Raw genomic sequence first — 23,418 nt, 5'->3', positions numbered from 1 at the left:
TAATTCTGCAGTTTGCTTGCAACTCAGTTCACCAGTTTTAACTTTTGCAATGGCTTTTTCCATTAGCTCTTCACTATAATTGGTGACGGATTTTCTCTTGTAGTTTCGCGGCATTGTTGATGATAATTGATCGATTTAATTAATTTGAATTGATTATAAAACCAACATGACCTGAGAAAAATATTACCAAAACAAGAGGAAAGGAAATAATATTAATTATCCAATCAAAGTCGCATTTCAATTTAATATAAAGAGGTGGCAAATTTCCTCAATTTAGTGTTTCCGTAATAAATTTGGAACCGTTTAAATTAGAAAGAAAAAAACAATACAAAGATTCTTTTAAAATTTTCCAATATTTTATTCTTTTAAATTTTGAATGGAAATAAATAATTTGATTTTAATGAGAATTTTACATTTCCTGTTTTTTTATAGATTATTTTTGTCAATTAATTTTCTTATCAAGTTTTCACAAAAAGAAGATTATTTTTTACATAATTTGATAAGAAATTTGTTTTTCTTCTAATAGAAATTTGAATGAAAAAAATCTTATTTCTGAGTAAAGTTATAGTTATAAAAGTAGATATACACCAATTGGTGGCGAATTTCTAAAATGGCGAAATTACCCCATTTTATTCTATAGTATGTTAAACACAAAAAAATGCATCTGGAAAAAATTGTAATAGAATTTGTTTATTTACATTTTTTTTTATTTTTATGTTCTTATCGTTTTAATAAATACACAATTTGATTTTTAAATATATTTACACCCAAGGCAGTAGAGGGTAAATATATTTAAAGAAACTAATTTTTCAAATGTTTAAAAACAAGTCACAAGCAAAAGCAGTCAGAGACAATATTGAACTTTTTATTTTTTAAAACAACCTTTTTTAGAACTACATACTAATACTACATTAAAAAAAGTTGTTTAAAGGGCCACCCTAATATATATGTACATATATATATATATATATATATATATATATATATATATATATATATATATATATATATATATATATATATATATATATATATATATATATATATATATATATATATATTAGGGTGGCATTTTAAACAGCTTTTTTAATGTCTGCTCTCACCCTCTAAATGTTTTCTGTATAATAAAATAATACTGGAATAAAAAGCTTAAAAAAAAAAATATTTTTAGGGTTAGCTCAAGATTCTTAAACATCAGACAGGTCCCATTAATTATCAAAACAAAAGTTATTCAAATGTATATCATGTTAGGTCTCAAAAAAAGCAAAATTATATAAAAAATTTAAAAATAACCATCATTTTATAAAAAAACATAGACAAAATATATCATTTTTTAGGCAGTGAAATTAAAAATAAAATTTTTATTATAAAATGATGATTATTTTTGAAGTTTTTATATAATTTTGCTTCTTTTGAAACCCAACATGATATAATTTTGAATAACTATTTTTTTGATGAAGGGTGAGAAGGTCTTTTGAAGAAGGTGAGAACAGACATATATATATATATATATATATATATATATATATATATATATATATATATATATATATATATATATATATATATATATATATATATATATATATATATATATATATATATATATATTATATCATTTGATACTGTTTCATATTGCTCATACAAGATTTCCATCATAGTCTTAAAAAAGTGTTCTCCAGATTTCTCTTCAATTTTTGCTAAACTATTAATAAATGCTAAATAAGTGGTTCCAATTTTTAAAAACTCTAAAAAACACTCTGACATCTCTGACTATCCTTCAATTAGTCTACTCAACTATTAGTTTCTTTATATAAAGGTTTTGAGATTATTAAATCATTTTTTACTAATACAGTATTAAATTTATTCTGGAAGGCCTACACTATTCTTCATTTACCGTAACTTTAAGGGTACCACAATGTTCTATCTTTGCTCCTGTATTATTTTTTATCTACAATAACACTGTTCCTGAAAATTTTCACATCTAAGGTTGCTCTAAATTTAAAAGATTTAGCAGGGTTTGATAGCCGGGGCTAGAAAAAAATGTATATTACTTTATATATTATAATTTTACATTACTTACTTGCATTTACTATTTATTAAATAATGGTATATATTTATATATTTATATATTTTTAAACTCTAGTTTACTTCCAACAAGATTGCAAGCAACCACTATTTATATATACTATTATGTCATGACTTACTTTAAAATAGAGAATAAGTTATAATACTAGGAAACAGTTAACTGCAGATTTAAAAAATTGTATTAAAAAAAACAAAAAAAAACATGAAGATGGAAAGAAGAAGCCTAGCAAGAATGAATTTTGGTTTATCATAATAGAAATGATAGCTTGTAATAGGCTGCTTGTTCTGAGCAATCAAAAAGTAAAGATTTTTTGTCAAGACAAGAGTATAAAGTTGAGTTGTCATCAAATAGAGTCATTTTAGATTGTTATTGTAGATAAGAAACAAGACAGAAGCAAAGTTAGAACCTTGTGGTACCCTTAAAGTTACTTGAAATAAAGAAGAGGGTAGGCCTTCAAAAATAACTTTAATATTGCAGTTAGAAAAAAAAAATTTAATAATCTCAAAATTTTTATATAAAGAAACTAGTACCAGAGTGAAAACTAATCGTAGGATAGTTGGAGAGGTCAAAGTGTTTTCCAGAATTTTGAAAAATTGGAACCACTTATTTAGCACTTGTTAGAAATTTAGCAAAAATTCAAGAGAGTTCTGGAGAACACCTTTTTTAAAAATATGATGGAAATCTTGTCTGGAGCACTAAGTGTGGAAGTGTTTAATTGAGAACTAACTTTACCATTGGAAGCCAGAGTGATTTAGATGTTTAACAATTGGTTAATCTGTTTAACTGGCAAGAAGAGTATGGCCATTAGGTTCAAGAGTCAAATTAGAGTGAGATTTCTTTGCAAATAACTCTGCCTAATTCTGGGGAGAAGTAAAAAGATCAGATACATGAATTAGAGATAATATGTTAGACTTACTTTAGTTAATGACACTGTTGAAGTCTAACCAAAAGTCGTAGAACATCTGAGATAAGATTACAAGATTTCGTAAACTGAAAATAACAGAGCTTAATATCTGACAAAACCTTTTTACATTGGTTTCTTGGAATTATAAAAAGACATTTGTTCTTTAGAGAGATGTTCTTGTAAAAATGATCAAAAAAATGATTAATGTTTAATAAAGCAACTGCTCCAGATGGTGAAAAATGTGGAGTAGAATGAGGACTTAAAATTGAAGAAAAGGAATAAAAGTTTCTAAACTTTTATTCTTATAACTTTTATTAACACTTCCTAGATGCGCTTTATGCATACATGTTATGGATAAAAACATATATGTTTGCTATTTATATAGATAATGGTATACAATATCCTTTCATATTTATATAAACTTTAGTATTTATATGGTGTAGTATTTGCCGAATGAGAAGATGATCAGATGGATGTGTGACAAAAAAATGAGGCATAATCTTAGACAGATTAGAAAATAACACTGTATTGAACAACATTTGTTAGAAAAGATTTAAGTGATTTAGGTATCAGCATGTAGAGAGGTAGGAGCTTCAGGAGAAAATGGTAGTACTAAAAGTAAAAAAACTTGAAGAGAGTGCCTTACATATAGTATGAAAGAGCTTTAATTAAGAAATGAAAATGCTCTAGATTGTTTATATTAGAAAAACAGCATAAAAAGGAAGCCTGATGATGTTTATATGCATATGTATACAAAATATAACATGAATTTTGAATAAAAAAAATATGCTTTAGCATGTATAAATGTTTATGCAACTCCAGTCACAAACCCAACCCCGGCCCCGGTCAAATATCAACCCCGATCACTTACTACTTGACAATAAGTCTTCACTTTTTGATTGCTTAGAACAATCAGCTTTTTTTTTGATTGCTTAGAACAAACAGATTTTTGATTAGATCTCTTTACTGTAACTGTTTGGAGCTTGCAGTGAGTTGTGGATTCAAAGTCTGAACTTAAAATCCATAAGTTTTGTTGGATGACAAAACTCATTTATTGCAAAAAAATATTGCAATATTTTTGCCATTCCCATATTGACAAATAACAACCCTCTTACTCTCAGACAAAGTCTAAATGTAATTAGACCTGCCTTATCTGCCAAGATTGAGCCACGTTCCCATTGCTGTAAGGTTGCATTTGTTTCTTTTTTATACAAATACTATCATGGTCATTGCTCAAACGAGCTATTATCTCTATTATGATAGACCAAAACTCATTCTTACTTGACTTTTTATTCAACAAGTTGCATCCTTTTACTGAATCTGTCCCTTCATGCTATAAAAACTTTTATTAATCCAGTTTTTTTCCTGCACATCAAAAAAAACTTATATCTCTTACCCATCTTCATATTTTTCTTTTTTATACAACCTACAACTTCTACAAGTCTTCAGTTAACTGTTTCCTAGTATTTTAAAGTTCAGTTAACTGTTTAAAGTTAAAAGTTCAGTTAAAATTTAAAGTTCTGTTTAAAGTTAACTGTTTAACTGTTTAAAGTTCAGTAAACTGTTTCCTAGTATTTTAACTTGTTCTCTATTTTAAAGTAACCCATAACTTAATAGTGGTTGCTTGCAATCTTGTTGGAATTAAATCAGAGTTAAATAATATATAAATATATGCTAGAATTTAATAAATAGCAAATGTAAGTATAAAATTATAACATATTAAGTATTATAATTTTTTTTTTAGCCCAAGCTATCAAATCCTGCTAAATTTTATAATTTTTTCTAGGGTGGGAGCCGGAGCAGGGTTTGAAAAAAAATCTTATTTTTAGTTGGGGCCCCATAAGGGAGTGCCATAAAATCTTTCAGTAACAACAGTGAGCAAGTCAGCCGTAGATCAAGAAGAAAGCATGATAGTATTTGTATAGTTTGTTGATTGTAAGAGAGTTATTAGAAGTAATTAGATTGTCAGAAGTTATTAGACTCAAGATGTTAAAAATTTGTTGGTCAAAGACTCAAAGAACTTACTAATAAAAGAGATAAGACTGATTGGATCATAGTTGGAGGGGGAAGAATGTTCTCCAGATTTATAAAAATTGGAACGGATGCTATTTTCCAGCAAGCAGGAAAACAAGATTCAGTCAAGTACTTATCAGATTACCAGAAGTTATTAGACTCAAGTTAAAAGTTATTTAATAAATATTTTTAATACTACCATGGTCACTGCTCAAACAAGGTATCATCTCTAATTCAATCAATCAAAACTCTTGTTTGGCTTCTTATTCAGCAAGTCTCATCCTTTTACTGCATCTGTCCTTTCATGCTATAAAAACTTTTATTAATCCAGTTCTGTTTCTTGCACATTAACAAAACCTCATAACTTTTACCCATCTTTATGTTTTCCTGACATATACAACCTTCAACAATTTTTGTCTTCAGTTTAATGTTTCCTTGCTCTTTAACCATATACTCTATTTTTTATTAACTCATACCTTAATAGTGGTTGCTTGTAACCTTGTTGGAAGTGAATTACATGTACATACATATATATAAATACACACACACATATATGTGTGTACATGTAACACTCCGCGCATGATTTACAGTTAAAAAAATATAAATAAAAACATTTTATTAAAAAAAAAAAAAATAAAAACATTTTATTAAAAAAAAATAAAAATAAAAACATTGTTTATGTTGTTAAAAACATTTAGAATGTTTTAAAAACATTCAGAATATTTTTAAAAACATTCTGGTCAATTAAATTTTCGTTTTTGTGGTTTTTTATATAACGATTAAATTGTAATTAAATTAATGGTTTTGACTTTGTCCAACATGAAAATGTTGGACGAAAGTCAAAAGTAATTAAAAGTGACGTATGTGTTGGCATAAGAATCACTTTTTTCCTTCCGCTCTTCCCAAAGACAACAAACTATAGATCTATATATATATATATATATATATGTATATATATATATATATATATATATATATATATATGCATACATATATACACACATATTTATATATACATATACACACACACACACATATATATATATATATAATACATATATATTGTATAAAAATATATTCGATTAAATTAAAATTTAAAAATAATCTATGATTTGTTTTTTGTGGTTCTTAAACTTTTCACAATACTGTGTGTATATATATATATATATATATATATATATATATATATATATATATATATATATATATATATATATATATATATATATATGTATATGTATGCATGTATGCATATATATATATATATATATAAATATATATATATATATATATAAATATATATATATATATATATATATATATATATATAAATATATATATATATACATACATACATACAGTATTGTGAAAATATATATGAATATATATATATATATATATATATATATATATATATATATATATATATATATATATATATATATATGTATATACATACAGTATTGTGATAAATTTAAGAACCACCAAAAAACAAAAAATAATTTATTTTTATTTTTAAATTTTTATTTAATTGAATATATTTTTCTGGTAAAAAAATAATAATAATAAATTTTAGAAAATAGACAAACAAAATCAAAAATAATAATAATGACAAAAATTCTTAAACAAATAAAAAAAATGTATTCAAAGTTTTAGAGGTAATTTTTATTTAAAAAAAATTGTGAAAAAGTTAAGAACCACAGAACAAAAAATTGTAATTTTTACCTCATACCGCATAATTCTACCATGAATTTTTTAGCACTCATTTATACGATTTGGCATTGAATCTATTAAATTCTCTAAAATATGTTTAGGAACATTTCCAAGTATTGTTGGTAAAATATTGTGCAACTCCTCAAGGCTCCTTGGTGCTTTCTTGGCAATCTTTTTATCAAGCCAACTCTAAAAATTTTCAATGCAATTTAGATCTGGGCTATTTGGTGGCCAAGTGAGACGCTCAATAACTTTGCTTTCAAACCATTCGGAGACAATTTTAGCCCTGTAACACAGTGCATTGTCTTGCTAAAAAATGAAAGTATATGCCACCATATTCCAACCAACCTGCTACCTTGTTTTGTTCTTTGATTGATACAATCGAGATTATATTTTTCTGTAGGCTGTATGCGAATCATAATTCAGTTTTTGCAGTAATCAACCTTGATATTCATCTCATCACTGAACATTACTGTCCTCCATTTTTCCTTAGACCATTCTTTGACGCTTTGGCAAAATTCTTTTCGCTTTTTTATATGTTGTTTGGTAAGTCATGGTTTTAGAACAGCTTTTTTTCTAAATCATCATTGGGTGTTGTCATACGCAGTCTTCCAGAACGATGGCGATCAACATAAGATTTCGTCTCTTTAAATCTTTTGATGATTATTAGCACCGAAGTATGTGATTGTTTTATTATTTTTCCTATTTCACGAGCGGTTTTACCTTCCTGGTGAAAATGTACCACTTTTGCACAATCTTCATAGGCAATAGCTCATTTTTTCAAAAGAAAAGAATATTTTTTTGTTTGAAATTAAATACTTTTTTTTTAATACTTTTATTGATCTTTTGGTGATAACCAAAATACAAATGACTTAGGTCATTAATAGAATAAAAGCAAAAAAGGTAAAAATAAATTAAAAATAGACATTTCCGCCACATTTAGCACAAAAAATTCTTTGTGGTTCTTAACTTTTTCACAAAAAATATAATAAAAAAAATTAACACATAATATTTAATCCTTATTTTTATAGGTTCTATTAGTTAGTTTTCAAAGAAAAAAATTTTTTTTTTCTCTCATGTTTTATTTAACGTTTGAAAAAAAAGACTATTTTATTATCTTTAGAATAAAAATTGATTAATTTTATTTAAAAAAAATTTTTTTTTATTTAGTGGTTGTTAACTTTTTCACAATATCGTATATATATATATATATATATATATATATATATATATATATATATATATATATATATATATATATATATATATATATATATATACATATCAGGGGCTAATCTAGACCATTTTTGACAGCATCGACCATATTTGGGCGCCGCTCGAATTAAAAATTGAGGGCCTTTTTTTTTTTTTTTAAATGTTTTTTATGGCAAAAAATGTTTTTTTTTTGCAAAAAAATTATATTCAGCAATATTTCCGCTAAATTTCTCCACAATGGGGATTTTGGGGTACCACCACCCAAATTTTTTTCCTAGATTAGCCCCTGTATATATATATATATATATATATATATATATATGTATATATATATATATATATATATATATATATATATATATATATATGCATATATATATATATATATATATATGCATATATATATATATATATATATACATATATATATATATATATATATATATATATATACATATATATATATATATATATATATATATATATATATATATATATATATATATATATATATATATATATATATATATATATATATATATATATATATATGTATATGTGTCTGTATATATATCAGCCCTCGGAAATACCTGGTGCTGATCTCTAACAGTTCAAGGTTGGCAATGTATTGCCAGTCTCATTATTTTTTAATTCCGAAAGCTTTTTTGCCGACCTCAAAAACTTCTAGGTCAGCATTGCCGAATCATGATCCTAATTCCAAGGGCTGTATATATATACAAAAAGACACGCAAATACACCGGTAAAATCAATTTAAGCTTAAAAAAATAAATACATACTTTATAAGAAAGAAGATTTTGAAGAGTATGTTCAGTTTTAGTGCTCGACCATTCCAGAGGGAGAAAAATCTAAATTCAAAACAATTTAATTTTAAATTCTGGTTTATATCTAAAAACAAAACTTTTTTTTAAAAAATTATTTTTGATTTAATTTTTTTTTACACAGACTTACAAAATAAAATCAATTTTTAGGTAACCCTACTGTTTTTTAGGTGACGCTATTGTTTTTAGGTAATGCTATTATTTTTGGTATAATACATAATACAACAGCTTAACAGATTTTAAAGATTTTTTAAAAATTTTTAAGGGTTTCAAAATCATTTCCTACAGCTTCATACCACAGAAACATTATAGAATGATCAACAATTTTTTCAACTTCATGCCACTAAACAAACACTTATGTATCTTCATTATCTTAGTATCAGGTTTTAAAGAAAAATATTTTTTATAAAAAATAAATGTTGAGAGTTAAATCCTCCAAAATGTACAGATATTTTTTTTATAGTTTTTTTGAAAAATATCTGATTTAGTAAAATTAAAATTTAAAAAGCTTAAAACAATAGTAAAAAAAAATTTAAAGCAAGATATAAGATTTTCTAAAAATAACTGCTGGAAAGACCAAACTAAACTTGAACATTAAAGACAGAAGTTGATATAACTTGTAAATAACCAATATAGTTTGATTTTTTTAAATCTTTTTATTTTTTCTTCAAAGAAATAGAAACTCAGACTACCTCTGCAAATAGTAAAGTTGAGGATAATACCCACAGGATTACAATAATCTGTTTTAGAATTTGTGGTTATTTGAACAAGTCTGAGAGTTTTTTGTCAAATTATTAGATTTAATAGTTTTTTGAATTCTAGGTGTTTGTTTAACTGAAATTCTGGGTGTTTTTTTAACTAAAATTCTTGGTGTTTGTTCAACTAAAATTCTGGGTGTTTGTTTGACTAAAATTCTAGATGTTGTTTAACTGAAATTCTGAATAACTTTTCGATGTTTACAGTAGTCTCTCGCTTAACTGCGCACCCAATTAGTGGCGCATCCCAGTTAATTGCGTGTTCAGGCCCAAAATATTTGTGGTTCAATTTGTTACTGAGTTTTTTGTTGAAAGTGTATTTAGATCAGAGAACATAACTATTATTTTCCTGTGTTAAGTTAAAAACTAGTTTTTTTCATAAATATTTTGAGATAATGATTTTATCAGAATGTAAATAGATAAATAATTCGAATTCGAATCGAAGTAAATGATAAATCTTGTTCTAAACAGATAATAATAAGTTTTAACGAATTATCAGTCAAGTCTCATTGAAAAAACTTAAACAAAAAAATTTATTTTAAATTTAGCCGTCTATTCACAATTCTCTTATTCCAACTTTTTTATCCTTACTTCTTATGGCTAAAGACAAAGGAAAAAGATTATCAGAAGATCAACGAGTCGAAATTATAGCTAAACTTAAAAAAAGTGATGCGCCAAGCAAACATGCAATTGCAAGAGAATATAATGTAACTGAAAATTCAATTCAATCTCTCTATATATTTGGATTGATGCATTGCGTCGTTCGAAGATTGAAGTGCCTCCATGATTAGCAATTATGAAAGCAAAAGAAATAGCGCAAAAATTAAACATAAAAGAATTTAAATCTTCTTGGCAATGGCTCGCAAACATTCGTCGCCGAGGCTTAAAATCGATGCATCTCTTTGGAGAAGGAGCTGAAGTTGACAAAGATGATCCTGTTCTTCTTTAGCAACTTGAAGACCTTTACTCAGTTATTAAAATGTACAGACCCGAAAATGTATATAATATGGACAAAACTGGACTTTTTTGTCGCTTGCTGCCTAGATAATCTCTGTTAATGCCTACTGAAAGCTTAGTAACTGCAAGAGTTAAAAAAAAATCTAAAGAAAGAGTGATTTTAGTTGTTTGCTCCAACGCAACAGGATCTCACAAATTACCCTGTTCAATGATTGGAAAAGCTGCACGACCTGCTTGTATAGTCGGTAGAACATGGCCTATACTGTATTTATGTCTCCATATGTTGGAAATGGTTCAATGAAGCCTTTTATCCTGAAGTTAAATGCAAAACTGGCTTGCCTGTTCTTTTATTATAAGACAGCGCACCAAGACATTTTGAAGCTTTTGAGCGAAATCTTGTAAAAGTTGTTTTCTTCCCTCCAAATTGCACAAGTTGGAAGCAACCATGTGATATGGGAATTATTGCGGCTCTCAAGAAGCGATATAAATATCTATATCTCTCAGGCATATTGACATATTACAGCCTTGATGTAAATACAAAGGATTGTCTGAAAGAAAGTAGTCTTTTGTGCAAAACAGGTGCAGCAGGAGTTGAATACGGGAAGCCCGCACATCTTCTTGATGCTGCTAAGTATGTCGATTTGGCTTGGAAATCAATTCAACCTTCAACTCTCAAAAATTGCTTCGACAAGGCAGAATTATTTCAGATTTCCAGTCCCGTTAACACTGAACTATGCTCTGAGGAGGCTGACTTAACATCTTTTAATATGCTCTTGCTGCTGAACGAATCGAAGGAATAGGGAATATGATCAGTTTGGAAGATATCAGCAATTTTGAATCAATTGACTGTGAAGATTCTCCAATGTATATTGAAGCAATCAAGGAAGATGTTGAAGATTGTTTGTCTCTCGAAGAAAATAATGATAATGCAGTTGCTATGGATAACAATTCTGATGAAGAAGAAGCTAATAATGATGAGATAGACGATGGTACAGACTTCTTAGGTATTGAATTTATACATTTATCTCTGATCGATATTGGCAAGCAATTAAAATATCAAAAAGCTAAAGCAATTTTAAACAACGACAACGATAAATTAATGAATAGCTACGAACAACTAACATCAAACATACGGTCAGCAATTATAAAAATTAAAAGAGAAAAGCTGCAGAATGCATATCAGCCTACAATTCATGACTTTTCCCATCATGCATAATGTATTTCTTAATAAAGATTTGTTTATATAGTTAATAATTTAGTTGGCTAAATTTTTTCTTATCTTTTACTTATTTGCGCACTCTTAGTTAATTGCGCACCGCAGTGCCTGTTTCAATTTGCGCATATAAGCAAGAGACTATTGTACTGAGAAAATTGCTTGAACATAAAAGTATATTTTTATTTTACCCAAATAATTTGAGTCCAGACCTCAAAATTTTTATGTGATTTTTTCTGATTGATTAGGTGTATTTTTTTCTTAAATGGAATTAAAATTTTTTTTCCTGAACTAATTATATTTTTATAATTTAATATCACAAAAAGTTCTTGAGGTATAAGCTTTATTTACGAGTGTAAATTGCGTTTACGAATATCAGCATGGTAACTGATGAAATCTATCAATAAATTGTTCATAATCTTTATTAAAAATAGTTTATATATAAGTTTGTTTAGAGAGACAAATAGCAAAGAAATATAATCTTTTTTAAATACCTAATTTTGATTTCATAATTAAAACTTGTTATAGTTATAATGTTTAAAAGATTTTTAAAGTGGTTTAAAATTAAGTTAAATTACACCTTACTTTAAAACAATCATAGCAAAAATGAGATAAAAAAATTTATTTTTTAAAAATAGCTTTTATGTTAAATAAAATGCATAAAAATGCATTAAAAATCAACTTCTAAGTTAAGAGATAAAAAGACACTACAACATTTTCTTTTTTTTAGACAACAACATGGTTCTAGCTAACAACATGATTGAATGGTTGACAATGGGCAGCTTCATGTATTGCACAACCTTGGCTGCTTAAAAGTATCTCTTGTTACAAACTTCTGCATTTGTAATAAGAGGTACTGCAAACAACTACACTACAAAATTAAGCTCAACTTAATAATAAAGGTGTAAACAAGATACCTGCAATTATTTTGTAAATGTAAATTGTAATAACAAGGTTATAAATTTAAACAAAAAATAATTTATAAAACTTAATTTATATTTTTTAGTATAGAACTTTGAAATATATCCAACTTCAATATTTATCTTATAATATTTAATAATAATTTATTTATATAATATGAATGCAGGCAGAGAAACCTGCTTTGAATACACGCCCCATCATTTGCTCTGCATTAGAACTTCCAGTATTTTTGCAGAACAACTTGGCTTTTCTGAAGGAATATGTTATGTTGTTTGAACCTGTGGCAGCTGCTATTATAATTTTACAAGGTGAAGCCAATTGCTACTTGGCATATGTACTTCAAAATGCAGAGATCAGATATATGGTACCACTAGCAGAAGCTCTTCTACAAGGAATTGCGAATCGCTTTGATGGTTACTTTGATGATCCAGAATTTCTCCTGGCTACAGTTTCACATCCAAAATTCAAATTAGTCTGGACACAAAATATAGCAGTGAAGGAAAGGTCTATGCATCTATTGATTGCACAAGCTACAAAATTTGAAGAAAAATTAAAGAGTCCCTAAAAGATAAAGATGGTCAGAACGTTCCTACTGAAAATAACAAAGTTAATTTCCTTTTCTCTGAAGTTAGCAAACCCAAAATAATGTCATATGACAGCTTTCTACAGGATTCAGACCGTACTTTGGCCATGCTCCACCGTCATGAAGCAGTTAAGCATGTTTTTTTTTAAATACAACACCACACTGCCATCAAGTGCTCCAGCTGAAAGACTTTTTAGCAACGGATCATTAATTATGACAAAGCAGAGAAACAGCCTGACTGATGATTTGTTTGAAAAACTTTTATTACTGAAGCAAAATGGGAAGATTGAGTTATAAAACCTCAAATTATTACAATTTATAAGTTTCAATGTTTTGCTTCATGCATCTGCACTACAGATGTCAGCTTCATGATAAGCAAAAGCAGTCCATAGACACACAGACTTTTAATAAATACCTATTATATGTATTATAATGCATAATTGTTTTAATTCTTTTATGACTGTTTTAATTTTTTTTGTGCATCTTTCAGAAAATAGTAATGGGAAAAGTAATCATTACTTTTCCAGTGAAAAGTAATGGCCAAAGAAATCATTACGAAATTCAAAGTAATGGATGCAACACTGATTGTAAGATATTTTTAGTCATGCAAACACTTTCAGGGCTTGTGATGAAGAAAATCGTCAAGCGTGTTATATCGCACTCGTAAAATTTGATTATGTTTTCATCGAGCGTGATTATGTGCGCTCGAGATCGTTGGCGAGCGCGATCATGAAAATTGCTGAAGGCGATGCTCATAAAAAGCTTTTTTCATTTTTATATCTTTTTATATTTGTTACATAATTCTTTCGTCAAAAAATGTTTGAATTAGTCTCACACTCATGAAACTACTTCAACGAAGTAGATTTTTATACTTTCAAACTTCTTGTATATTGTCAGATCGCGATTTTATTTTTAACTATTTTTGTTATAGAAAAATAATATCAAACAAAAACGCAACTTTTTATTGATTTAGTATTGTAAGTATAATTTAGTGACTTAGTTTTGCTTCGTTGTTTTGGCATATGTATTATATAATATTACGCTGTAAACTTAATTAACGGTTAATGGTTTTTATATTTCTTGATATTTTTTATTCAAATTAATTATTTTTTTTTTTTCTGAAATTTCTTTTTTAAATTACGTTTTTTTATCTTAAAAAAATAACACAAGAATAATTTGAAATAATAATAAGATATATAATAAATAAGAATAAGAACTTTCCATTTAATAAATATTGACATCATTACTTTGTTTCCTTTTCGAATGTCCTTGATTGCGAACATTCTAAACAACAGAATCGTTATAAATTTGAGTTAAAATTTTTTTTTTTTTTTTTTTTTTTTTTAGATTATTCACCTCCCCAAGGCCCGAGGGGGGCCACTACAGTCGAGTATAAATAAATAATAGTTAATAAAAAACCTATACTATGAACATAAACTAATTTTTAAAATTACCCTATTATTAATTTTTATTTTTATTATAAACGATGTGTGGAAATATTACAAACAATAAATCAAATAAATCTTACTTGATATTTTCACAAGATTAAAAATACTCTGCAGTTTCAATTTTCTAATAATGGTTTTCTAATTTTCTATTCTTATTTTATTTGCACATTTTTGTATTCACATTGTGTTTCCACGTGCACATTCCATTATTGGATGAGCGTTATTTTATACGCTCGTTATAAGCTGAACGAGCGTTGTTTATCGCGTCTAGAACGTTTGAAAATACCGGTTACGGGCGCATTTTACGAGCGGAGCGCGATCGCGCTCGCTTCATCACAAGCCCTGCACTTTGTACATTAGTAGATTATAAAGTCTTGCTAACTCATAAGTTATTATTTTATCATTTTCTAAAGATGACTACAGCATGAGTTATGGTACCCCTCTCCCTGAGCAGTGAAAACTTTTTTTCACCTTCTATTAAATAGTCTTTACATTTATTGCTGATTCTCACCTAATGACATCAACTACAATCTGTTTTTTTTTATCGCATCTATCAGGTCTATGTAACTGAATGGCTTTATTGGTCACTTTTTGCCATCATTGTGTCACATAAACAATAATAATTTTGTACTACTATTTAATGTAAACTTAAAATTTTTATTTACTTTAATAAAGGTATAAAAAATAAATTAAAAAAAAAAAAGGATTCAATTTATAACCAGGCTTTTTTTTTTTTTTTTTTTTTTTACCTCTTTCACATAAATCAAAAAAAGAAGAATTAAAAAAACATCTTAAAAATAGCAAGATGCATAAAACAAATTTTTCAATTCACAAAATTAAATAAATTTTTCACTACAAAAAAATATTATTCAATACAATTAAATTTACAAAATTTAATTGAAAAAAGACTAACTTTTCGTGGAGATAAAAACTTATCTGAAATTTTAATAGCAATTCCATTCAGCATACTGAAGCTACCATGTTCGTTACCTTAAAAATAGTTTCAAAGAACATTTTTTCAAACAGATAATTTCATATTTATATACTATAGCACACTATACTATACTATATTATGCTTGCTGTTGTTGTTGTTATTATTATTATTACAAACTTTTTTTATTATTGTTATATAATATTTTAATTATAAAAATTTTATTTTTTATTTTAACTAATGATATTTTATTTAATAAAAAAAAAAAAAAAGAGAAGCCTCCTCAAATAGCCCCTGTGGCTTTGGGAAGTGAATACAATTAAATAATATACACTTTTATTGTTAATAAATATTAAATGATATACAATTTAATTACTTAAATTGTATATCATTTAATATTTATAATTATTATTATGAATTTCATTTGATACAGTTTTTCAAATAAACATGAATATTCTAAATATTTCATATTTTAAATTATTTCATTAATAGCACAGTGTTATAAATTTTTAGCCCACTGTAAACTTTTTATTTTTTATCAATTAATTTTCTCTACTAATTCGAAAAATGTAAAAATTTTTTCTTTATCACCAATTATTTTAAAATTATAACACTTGTAGAGCCAAGTTGCAAATGAGTGCTCATACATTAACAGTGCCTCATAAAACACTTCTAGGGGCTATTCTAGACCATTTTAGACAACATTTAACATATTTGGGCACCAGCCAAATTTAAAAATTAAACTGCTGTCCAAGTTATTTTTTCTAAAATAGCCTCTGATATATACGAATAATTTTATATGGATTCTACAAAATAGAGTGCTCAATGTTCTTAAAAGAACAGAGAAATAACAAATTAGTAGAAAACCACTTATCAAACTTATTTCATTTTACACTGTGTTTTATCAATTAAGACTCATTAGAAAAGAATGTTCAAATTAATAAAACTTCAATTAATACCAAAAATTAAATTACAGGAAGTCATAAATGTCTTAGCTACTGTAAATTTTCACACATTAGTAGAAAATACTGACACAATTATAAAAAGTATCCTTTAGAATTGTTTACTTCTGCTTAAATATATATTTTTTTAAAGGGGGGATTTAATATAATTAGTTTTTGAGCTCGCTTAATTTTATAGTTTTATCAGAGAAACTTATTTTCATGCCTGCATTCAGAAATCAATTCTGATTTTTTATGTACACATTCTTGGTTCGCATGTGTAATTATTTTAAATTCTTCTTGTTGGCATAATATGCATTTTTTGGAAATATAGTTATATGGTGGTGTTGTTTTAAGGATAGACCAATGCAATATAAAATCATCAATATTTTTATCTTATAATTCCCATATGTATTTTTACAGCATGGTGTCTTTTAAATAATTTTTATTTATAAAAGATTGTTTATGATTGGCAAAACCTTTTTTCCATTCACCTTGTGTTAAGCCAATATATTGTTTATCAGGTATATTCTTAGATTTTCCACTCATTGGACAATTGTTTTTTTGTTTACAATTACAATTTTTTCATTTGGAAATTATTTTTTGTAGAGCAAAGCATTATTGTGACCTTTTATAATTCTTTCCATATTTTTTGTGCAACTGTAGCCAACTTTAACTGTATTTTGATTAAAATTTATATGTAATCTATTAGAGGGCAGGTAGTATTTATCAACCAATTTTAAAAACACTTTTGTTCTGTTAGTGGCAACATTTTTGCTAAATAGGGGGTTGAACCAAATTACATTTCTAGTTCTATTTCGCTTTTATATATTCTTTTTTTCACGGTCAAATTTTAATTCAAAATTTTGGAATCCACTTTATTGAAAGGCATCTTCGAAAATTTATTTAGAGGAATTGAATAAATTTTCATCAGACGAGTTTTGGTTCAGCCTGTTATCAATTGAAATTGGACTTGTTTTAGAATTTGGGGTGGATGATTTGAATTAATATTAATATACAATAATTCATTATTTAGTTTTTTTGAATGGCTTCTACAAATTTTCAGAGAGGTTAAATGTGACATCAAGAAACTTCAAAATTTTTTTAAATCTATGCTTATTTCGATTTGAAAGTCAATATTTAAAAATTTTATTATATCTTTTCTAATTTTATCAAACTGTGCACCAGATTTTTTATGCATTACTATCAAACCATCTTCACAATAAAGGCCTTAAAACCGCAGCTAAAAACCAACTTAACAAAGTTTATATTGGATTAATGGAAGGTGAATGAAAAACCAGATGTAACAATCATAAATTATCATTACATAATATTAAAAACAAAATGTCCACTGCCCTGTCAAACTACTTCTGCGATTCGAAAAACAATTTTAATTAAATTCCTTTATTCACATGGTCTATTTTAAAGTCTGTACACCACTACTCAACTTCCAAAAGGTGCCCACTTTGTCTATATGAGAAATTTGTAATTATATCATATCCAAAAACTTGAGGAGCTGCTAAATAAAGGAACCGAAACTATATTAAAGGGCCGCCACAAAAAGAAATTCTTGTTAAAAAATTACAAAACTCATTACAAACCTAAATAACAACAATAACTATATTACTCTACTTCATATATCTTTAGGTTAACTAATAAATTACTCAGATATATAGCTATTGTAACATATTTCAAAATATTATTTATATTTTTATCAATTTTTATTTTATATTTTTTAATATATAAATAATGCACATTATCACATAAACGAATCAACTATTTCACAACTATTAACTAATTAAAAACAAATGAATAATAACATTAATCTAACTACTAAAGAGCAATTCCACGACCGTCTCACAAAAAATGAAAAAATTAAACAAAGCCAATATACATAATACTATATATCAGTAGAAAGCTCTACTTCTCCTTTTTCAGAAAATATATAGTTTGTTATACTATGGCGCTATCATAAAAAATTATATGGGCTGAAACAGAAGGTAAAAATAGGCGTTTTTGCGATAATTTAAATCATTTTTAATCGCCAAAGTTCAATTGAACCTATAAAAAATTCAAAAACTGTCTTGCTCATTGCAATCATGTTTTGAGCTGCACTAATCATTGCTACTTATGATAAAAACATACTTATTGCCAGACGAATTTAGAAAACCTTTTATTTTAATCAAATGTTATTACCACTATTGTCACGCTGTGACCATTAGGGTACCAATAGTTTTATTTCTAAGACAACCAATAAAACTTAGAATTTCAAAATTCTAGCGCAATGAGAACCCTATCTTGTACATCTAAAAAACTACGAACATGTTTAGAAAAATAATTAGCTCAAGTTATTTTTAGAATCTTTTTATGTCACGCCGTGACATCACGGTGTGACAGTATTTTAACAAAATTTAAAACAATATTTAAAACTGCTAAACTAAAACCACAATTGAGTTTTTATCAACTTTATTAGCGCAGATTATTGTGCAATTATCTTTTTAATTGATGTTTTCTACAAAAACTTCGAAATATAGGTATGTTTTGGATAGGCAACATTAGCTCAGCTATCTTTAAATCTCTCTTTTGGGATACATCTCTAAAGGATAGTTGTAACTCCATTGAGCCTTGGATGTAATTAATCCATCTCCATAACTATTGCGTTTTTTTTTTTTAATCTTTCAAGGGTTTAACATGCCTCTTACTCATGCTGAACGTCAAAGGAAATATAATTAAGGGCAGAAAGAAAAATTTGGCGAAAAAGTATTTAAAGAAAAAGAATCAAAAAGGAGAAAAGAAAGACGACTTGTTAAATTGGAGGCTAAACGAGAAAAAGAAAGACATTGAAAGAGAAAGAGCTAACAAAAAATAGCAGAATCAAAATCTGTATCTGTTACATCACCCTATTATAAATCTGCAAGCACTCTTGGAAAAGCTGTTAAGAGAGCCGAATCAGCGAAAGACGGCTAAAGTTTTACAAAAACTTTTAACAAAAATGAATGAAACCCCTAGTCCAGAAAAAATACTTAGTGAAAATGTTTTAGATATTTTAACCGTAAAATTGGTTCTTGATTTTTACCAGCGTGATGATATATACCGTCAAGCACCCGGTAAAAGAGATACCATTGTGGTGAGATTAAAGAACAAGAAAAAAATTGCAAAAACGTCATTTGTATGTGAATGTTAATGAAGCTTATGCTGTTTTTAAAGGTGATTATCCTGAAGAATCAGTTGGAAAATCAAAGTTTGCTAGTTTACGCCCACCATATGTACTTTTGTCTAGTTTAATGTCAAGAAACGTTTGAAAATATAATTCTTATCAATGAAGCCCTGCACAAGTTTGATTCAAATTTTCTATTGTATTCACATGAATTTCCTCTTAGCATTGTAGGTGATAGTAAAAAAGACATTTGTTATAATAATATGTGTACAACATGAAAAGATGCTGCAAAGTTTTATAATCTATATGCTTTGAATGAAATTGACAAGAATAATTGCAATAATGCATTACATGGTACCAATAAGAAAAAGTTGCAGATGGTAATGGAAAAGAATATATTAAAAAGATTAAAAAAAAGGGAAGAGTTGATGATCTTCACAGCACCTTTTCAAAATCTTTACATTCATTTCTTTGGCATTATTTTATTAAACAGAAACAATCAAAGACATCGTGATCATAAGATCCAACTTCAAAGTAATCCAGACACAGCCGTCCTTCAAGTGAATTTTGCTGAAAATTTTTCAACTTTGTGGCAAGATGAAGTGCAGTCAGCACATTGATACAAGAAGCAAGTTACTGTGTTTACTGCTGCATTTTAGTTCCAAAATTTATTCTCGTCATCTGTCATAGTTTCAGATGATTTAAGCCATTCAAAAAAATCTATTCTTGTATTTGTTCATAATTTATTATCTAACCATATTAAATCAAGTGTTAAAATACTACAGATTTAGACAGGCGGGCCAAGTAATCAAATTAAAAATTGTTTTATTGCATCAGCAATACCCTGGTTGGAAGAACAGAATGATTTAAAATTATTCTGGAACTTTTTTGCTGCTTCACATAGAAAAGGATCAATACATGCTATTGGTGGGACCGTTAAAAGAATAGCAACGCATAAAATAATTCAGAGAAAATTTATAATAACTGATGCCATAATTTTAAATAAAGCTGTTAAAAATGAGACTAATTTCAATGTCTATTTTGTTTCTAGGGAAGATATTATAAATAAAATAAAAAAATTTAAAGTTGATGAGTTATTTACAAAAGCACCAGCAAAACCAGGAATATTTGCAGCAAACCTAATTAACAACAATAATTGGAAAATAGAAATGCGACCCTATTCAAGTGCCAAGTATTTAGTGAAACAACTTAAGTCTTCAGATGAAATCACCAAAAAACTTTAAAACGTTGTTTATATGACAGCATTATAATATGGACGCGATTTGACACTGATATAGTATGGGCGTGTTCTGAAGATTACAATGTAAAAACTATTTTTATGAAGATGTAATTATATATTTGTCAAATACCTCTCTACTAAGTTTTAAATTTATTAAAAACAGCCCATTTACATTTATATTTTCTTGCATGAATGAGAGGCTAATATATCCACCCAAATTTTTTTTCTTGTTTTTTGTAGCACCTATTATGAGCTAAGTAAATAGCAAAAAAAATTCTTCTAATATCTATTTTAATATTAAAATATAAAAGGCTTAAGACAAAAAAAAAGACGGTTGTCACACTGTGACGGTCGTGGAATTGCTCTAAACAATTATTGTCCCGTAACAATCTAAAATACAAATATAATCCGTAACATCTACTAAAGAAATTGTTACAAAATTAAATTTTTACTACTTGCCTGAAGATCGCAGTAACTCATGAAACTCAGAGTAGCAATATTATATAATAAACATTAGCATTTGCTAATTCCTGGTACTGTGAGTAACATCAATTGAGGCTCATCAGAAATTTCTGATGAGTATTAATTGACAAAACACAGTCTAAAATGAAAAAAGTTTGATAAGTGGTTTTCTACTAATTAAGAATTTAAGAACATTAAGCACTCAATTTTGTAGAATACATTTAAAATTATTTGTATATAAATATATATATATATATATATATATATATATATATATATATATATATATATATATATATATATATATATATATATATATATATATATATATATATATATATATATATATATATATATATCTTTTAGTTATACAGCACTTCTTAAGATTATTTTAACAGTTTCAGGATCCACTTCTAAATTTTAGTCATTATGCAGCATAACTTGTTGAAGTGCAGGGTGGATGAAAACTATTTTAGCGCAAAAACAGGCATTGTTTATTTTTAAATACTGTATTTAATTTCCTATTCATTATTTTGTTAAACCATTTTTTAAAATACTTCTTGAATGGTCAAGTGATATAATTTAGTTGAAATTATGCTTATAGATAAGTTATATAGGTGGATAGGTAGATGAAAACTTCTTTTGACACAGTGTATATAATTGTTTGCTTTTTATATCTTAAAATTCCAAATTATTCTATTTTAAAATGTTTTTTCTTTTTTTACTTACTAATTAAATTTTAAACTTTGAAAAAAGTTAATATTAAAAAAAACAGGCTTTTGTAAATGTCTTTGAAATTTTATTTTGAATTGTTAAATAAAAGATATCACATTTCAAATATTGATCACATATCAAATGTCACAAAAATCACGTAAACTGTTAGCTAAAATGTTAATTGTTAAATCTCTAACTTAAAAATTAAAAAAATTAAAAAATAAAAATTTCCAAAGTTTATTATCGTGTAAAATTATTAAACGTATAAGATATTAAAACTTACCATGATATGTCATTTTAAAAAACTTATTTAATTCTAACAACCTCAATAAAAGGTCATTTCTCTACTCACATATCAAACTAACAACAATAAATCATATCAAACAAATATTAAAACTAATAATAAAAATTTAAAAAAGTCCAACTAATAACAATGTTAAACTAATTGTTTAAGTTAAATAAAAATTCTTATAGCTCGTAAAAATTTTGTTCTGTCAGCATTTTATATCAAAATAAAGCGTTTAACATTTAACAGACCGTTGCGTCCATTTAAAGGACCAATCATATTTGCAATTTTAAAAGCGTAATTGCAAATTTAAGAATCTTTTTTTTTTCTTTTTTTCTTTTTAAATTTTGGGGCCCTAATGACAGGTTTTTGGGGAAGGGGCTTCCGACCCATTAGCCGCGGCACTGATCGGAACATTTAAAAATGACATACTTAGAGAAAATTAATATTAAGTTTTTAAGTGAACTTTTATACTGTAATAATAATATGTAATTGCATTTTTTGGGACATGCAACACATTTGTATTTTCTATTTGTAAACAATAAAATACATCTTTTAGTATTTGCTTATATTTAACATAACCCTTAGTTTTTTCTTGCTAAATGTATGTAATTTATAACACTTAGGTTTTAAGCAGTGACAGGGTCAGGATTTTTTGGTGTTTGACAAAGCTAACTTCCAGATATGCAGCAAATTCCAAATAATTGTATGTTTATATTTATGTCAAATAATGATGCTTTGCAAAAAATTGCAATGATTAGAGGCAGGAAACAAAAAAGGTTTAAAATTTCATAACCCAAACGCGAGGAGCAACCAGTTGATACAATGTTTATACTATTTTCAACTAGACTTATATTCATCAATAAATTTTGAGTTTTTATAGTATTATCTTTCAGAGTTTAAAAATTATGACCATAGAAAGTTTAAATCTCCGTCAATTTGAGAGGGTTACAGTCTCATTACTTGACTTAAGTATAAACATACATAGATTAAATGATGTTTCAGATAGGACACTTCCGCACACTGTGCAAACTCCA

General features: G+C 26.6%; 1 protein-coding gene across 1 annotated transcript in view; it reads right to left on the bottom strand.

The window, feature by feature from the left end:
* Nucleotides 1-22,551, bottom strand: part of LOC101235327 (ubiquitin-associated protein 1) — a 31,331-nt gene extending 8,780 nt beyond the window's left edge. Inside the window, exons 1-3 of the mRNA XM_065815006.1 lie at nt 22,379-22,551; nt 15,564-15,640; nt 8,732-8,800 (exon numbers count right to left, since the gene is read on the bottom strand). Coding sequence (XP_065671078.1) covers nt 8,732-8,800; nt 15,564-15,640; nt 22,379-22,391 — 159 coding nt within the window. The 5' untranslated portion in view covers nt 22,392-22,551. The remainder of the gene's footprint in view (nt 1-8,731; nt 8,801-15,563; nt 15,641-22,378) is intronic.
* Between the last annotated feature and the right edge of the window lie 867 nt (nt 22,552-23,418).

Source organism: Hydra vulgaris, chromosome 13 (assembly GCF_038396675.1).
Source record: "Hydra vulgaris chromosome 13, alternate assembly HydraT2T_AEP".
Classification (NCBI taxonomy): Eukaryota; Metazoa; Cnidaria; class Hydrozoa; order Anthoathecata; family Hydridae; genus Hydra; species Hydra vulgaris.
Note: the sequence above shows the minus strand (reverse complement) of the source record. Positions and strands in the feature narration are given on the sequence as shown.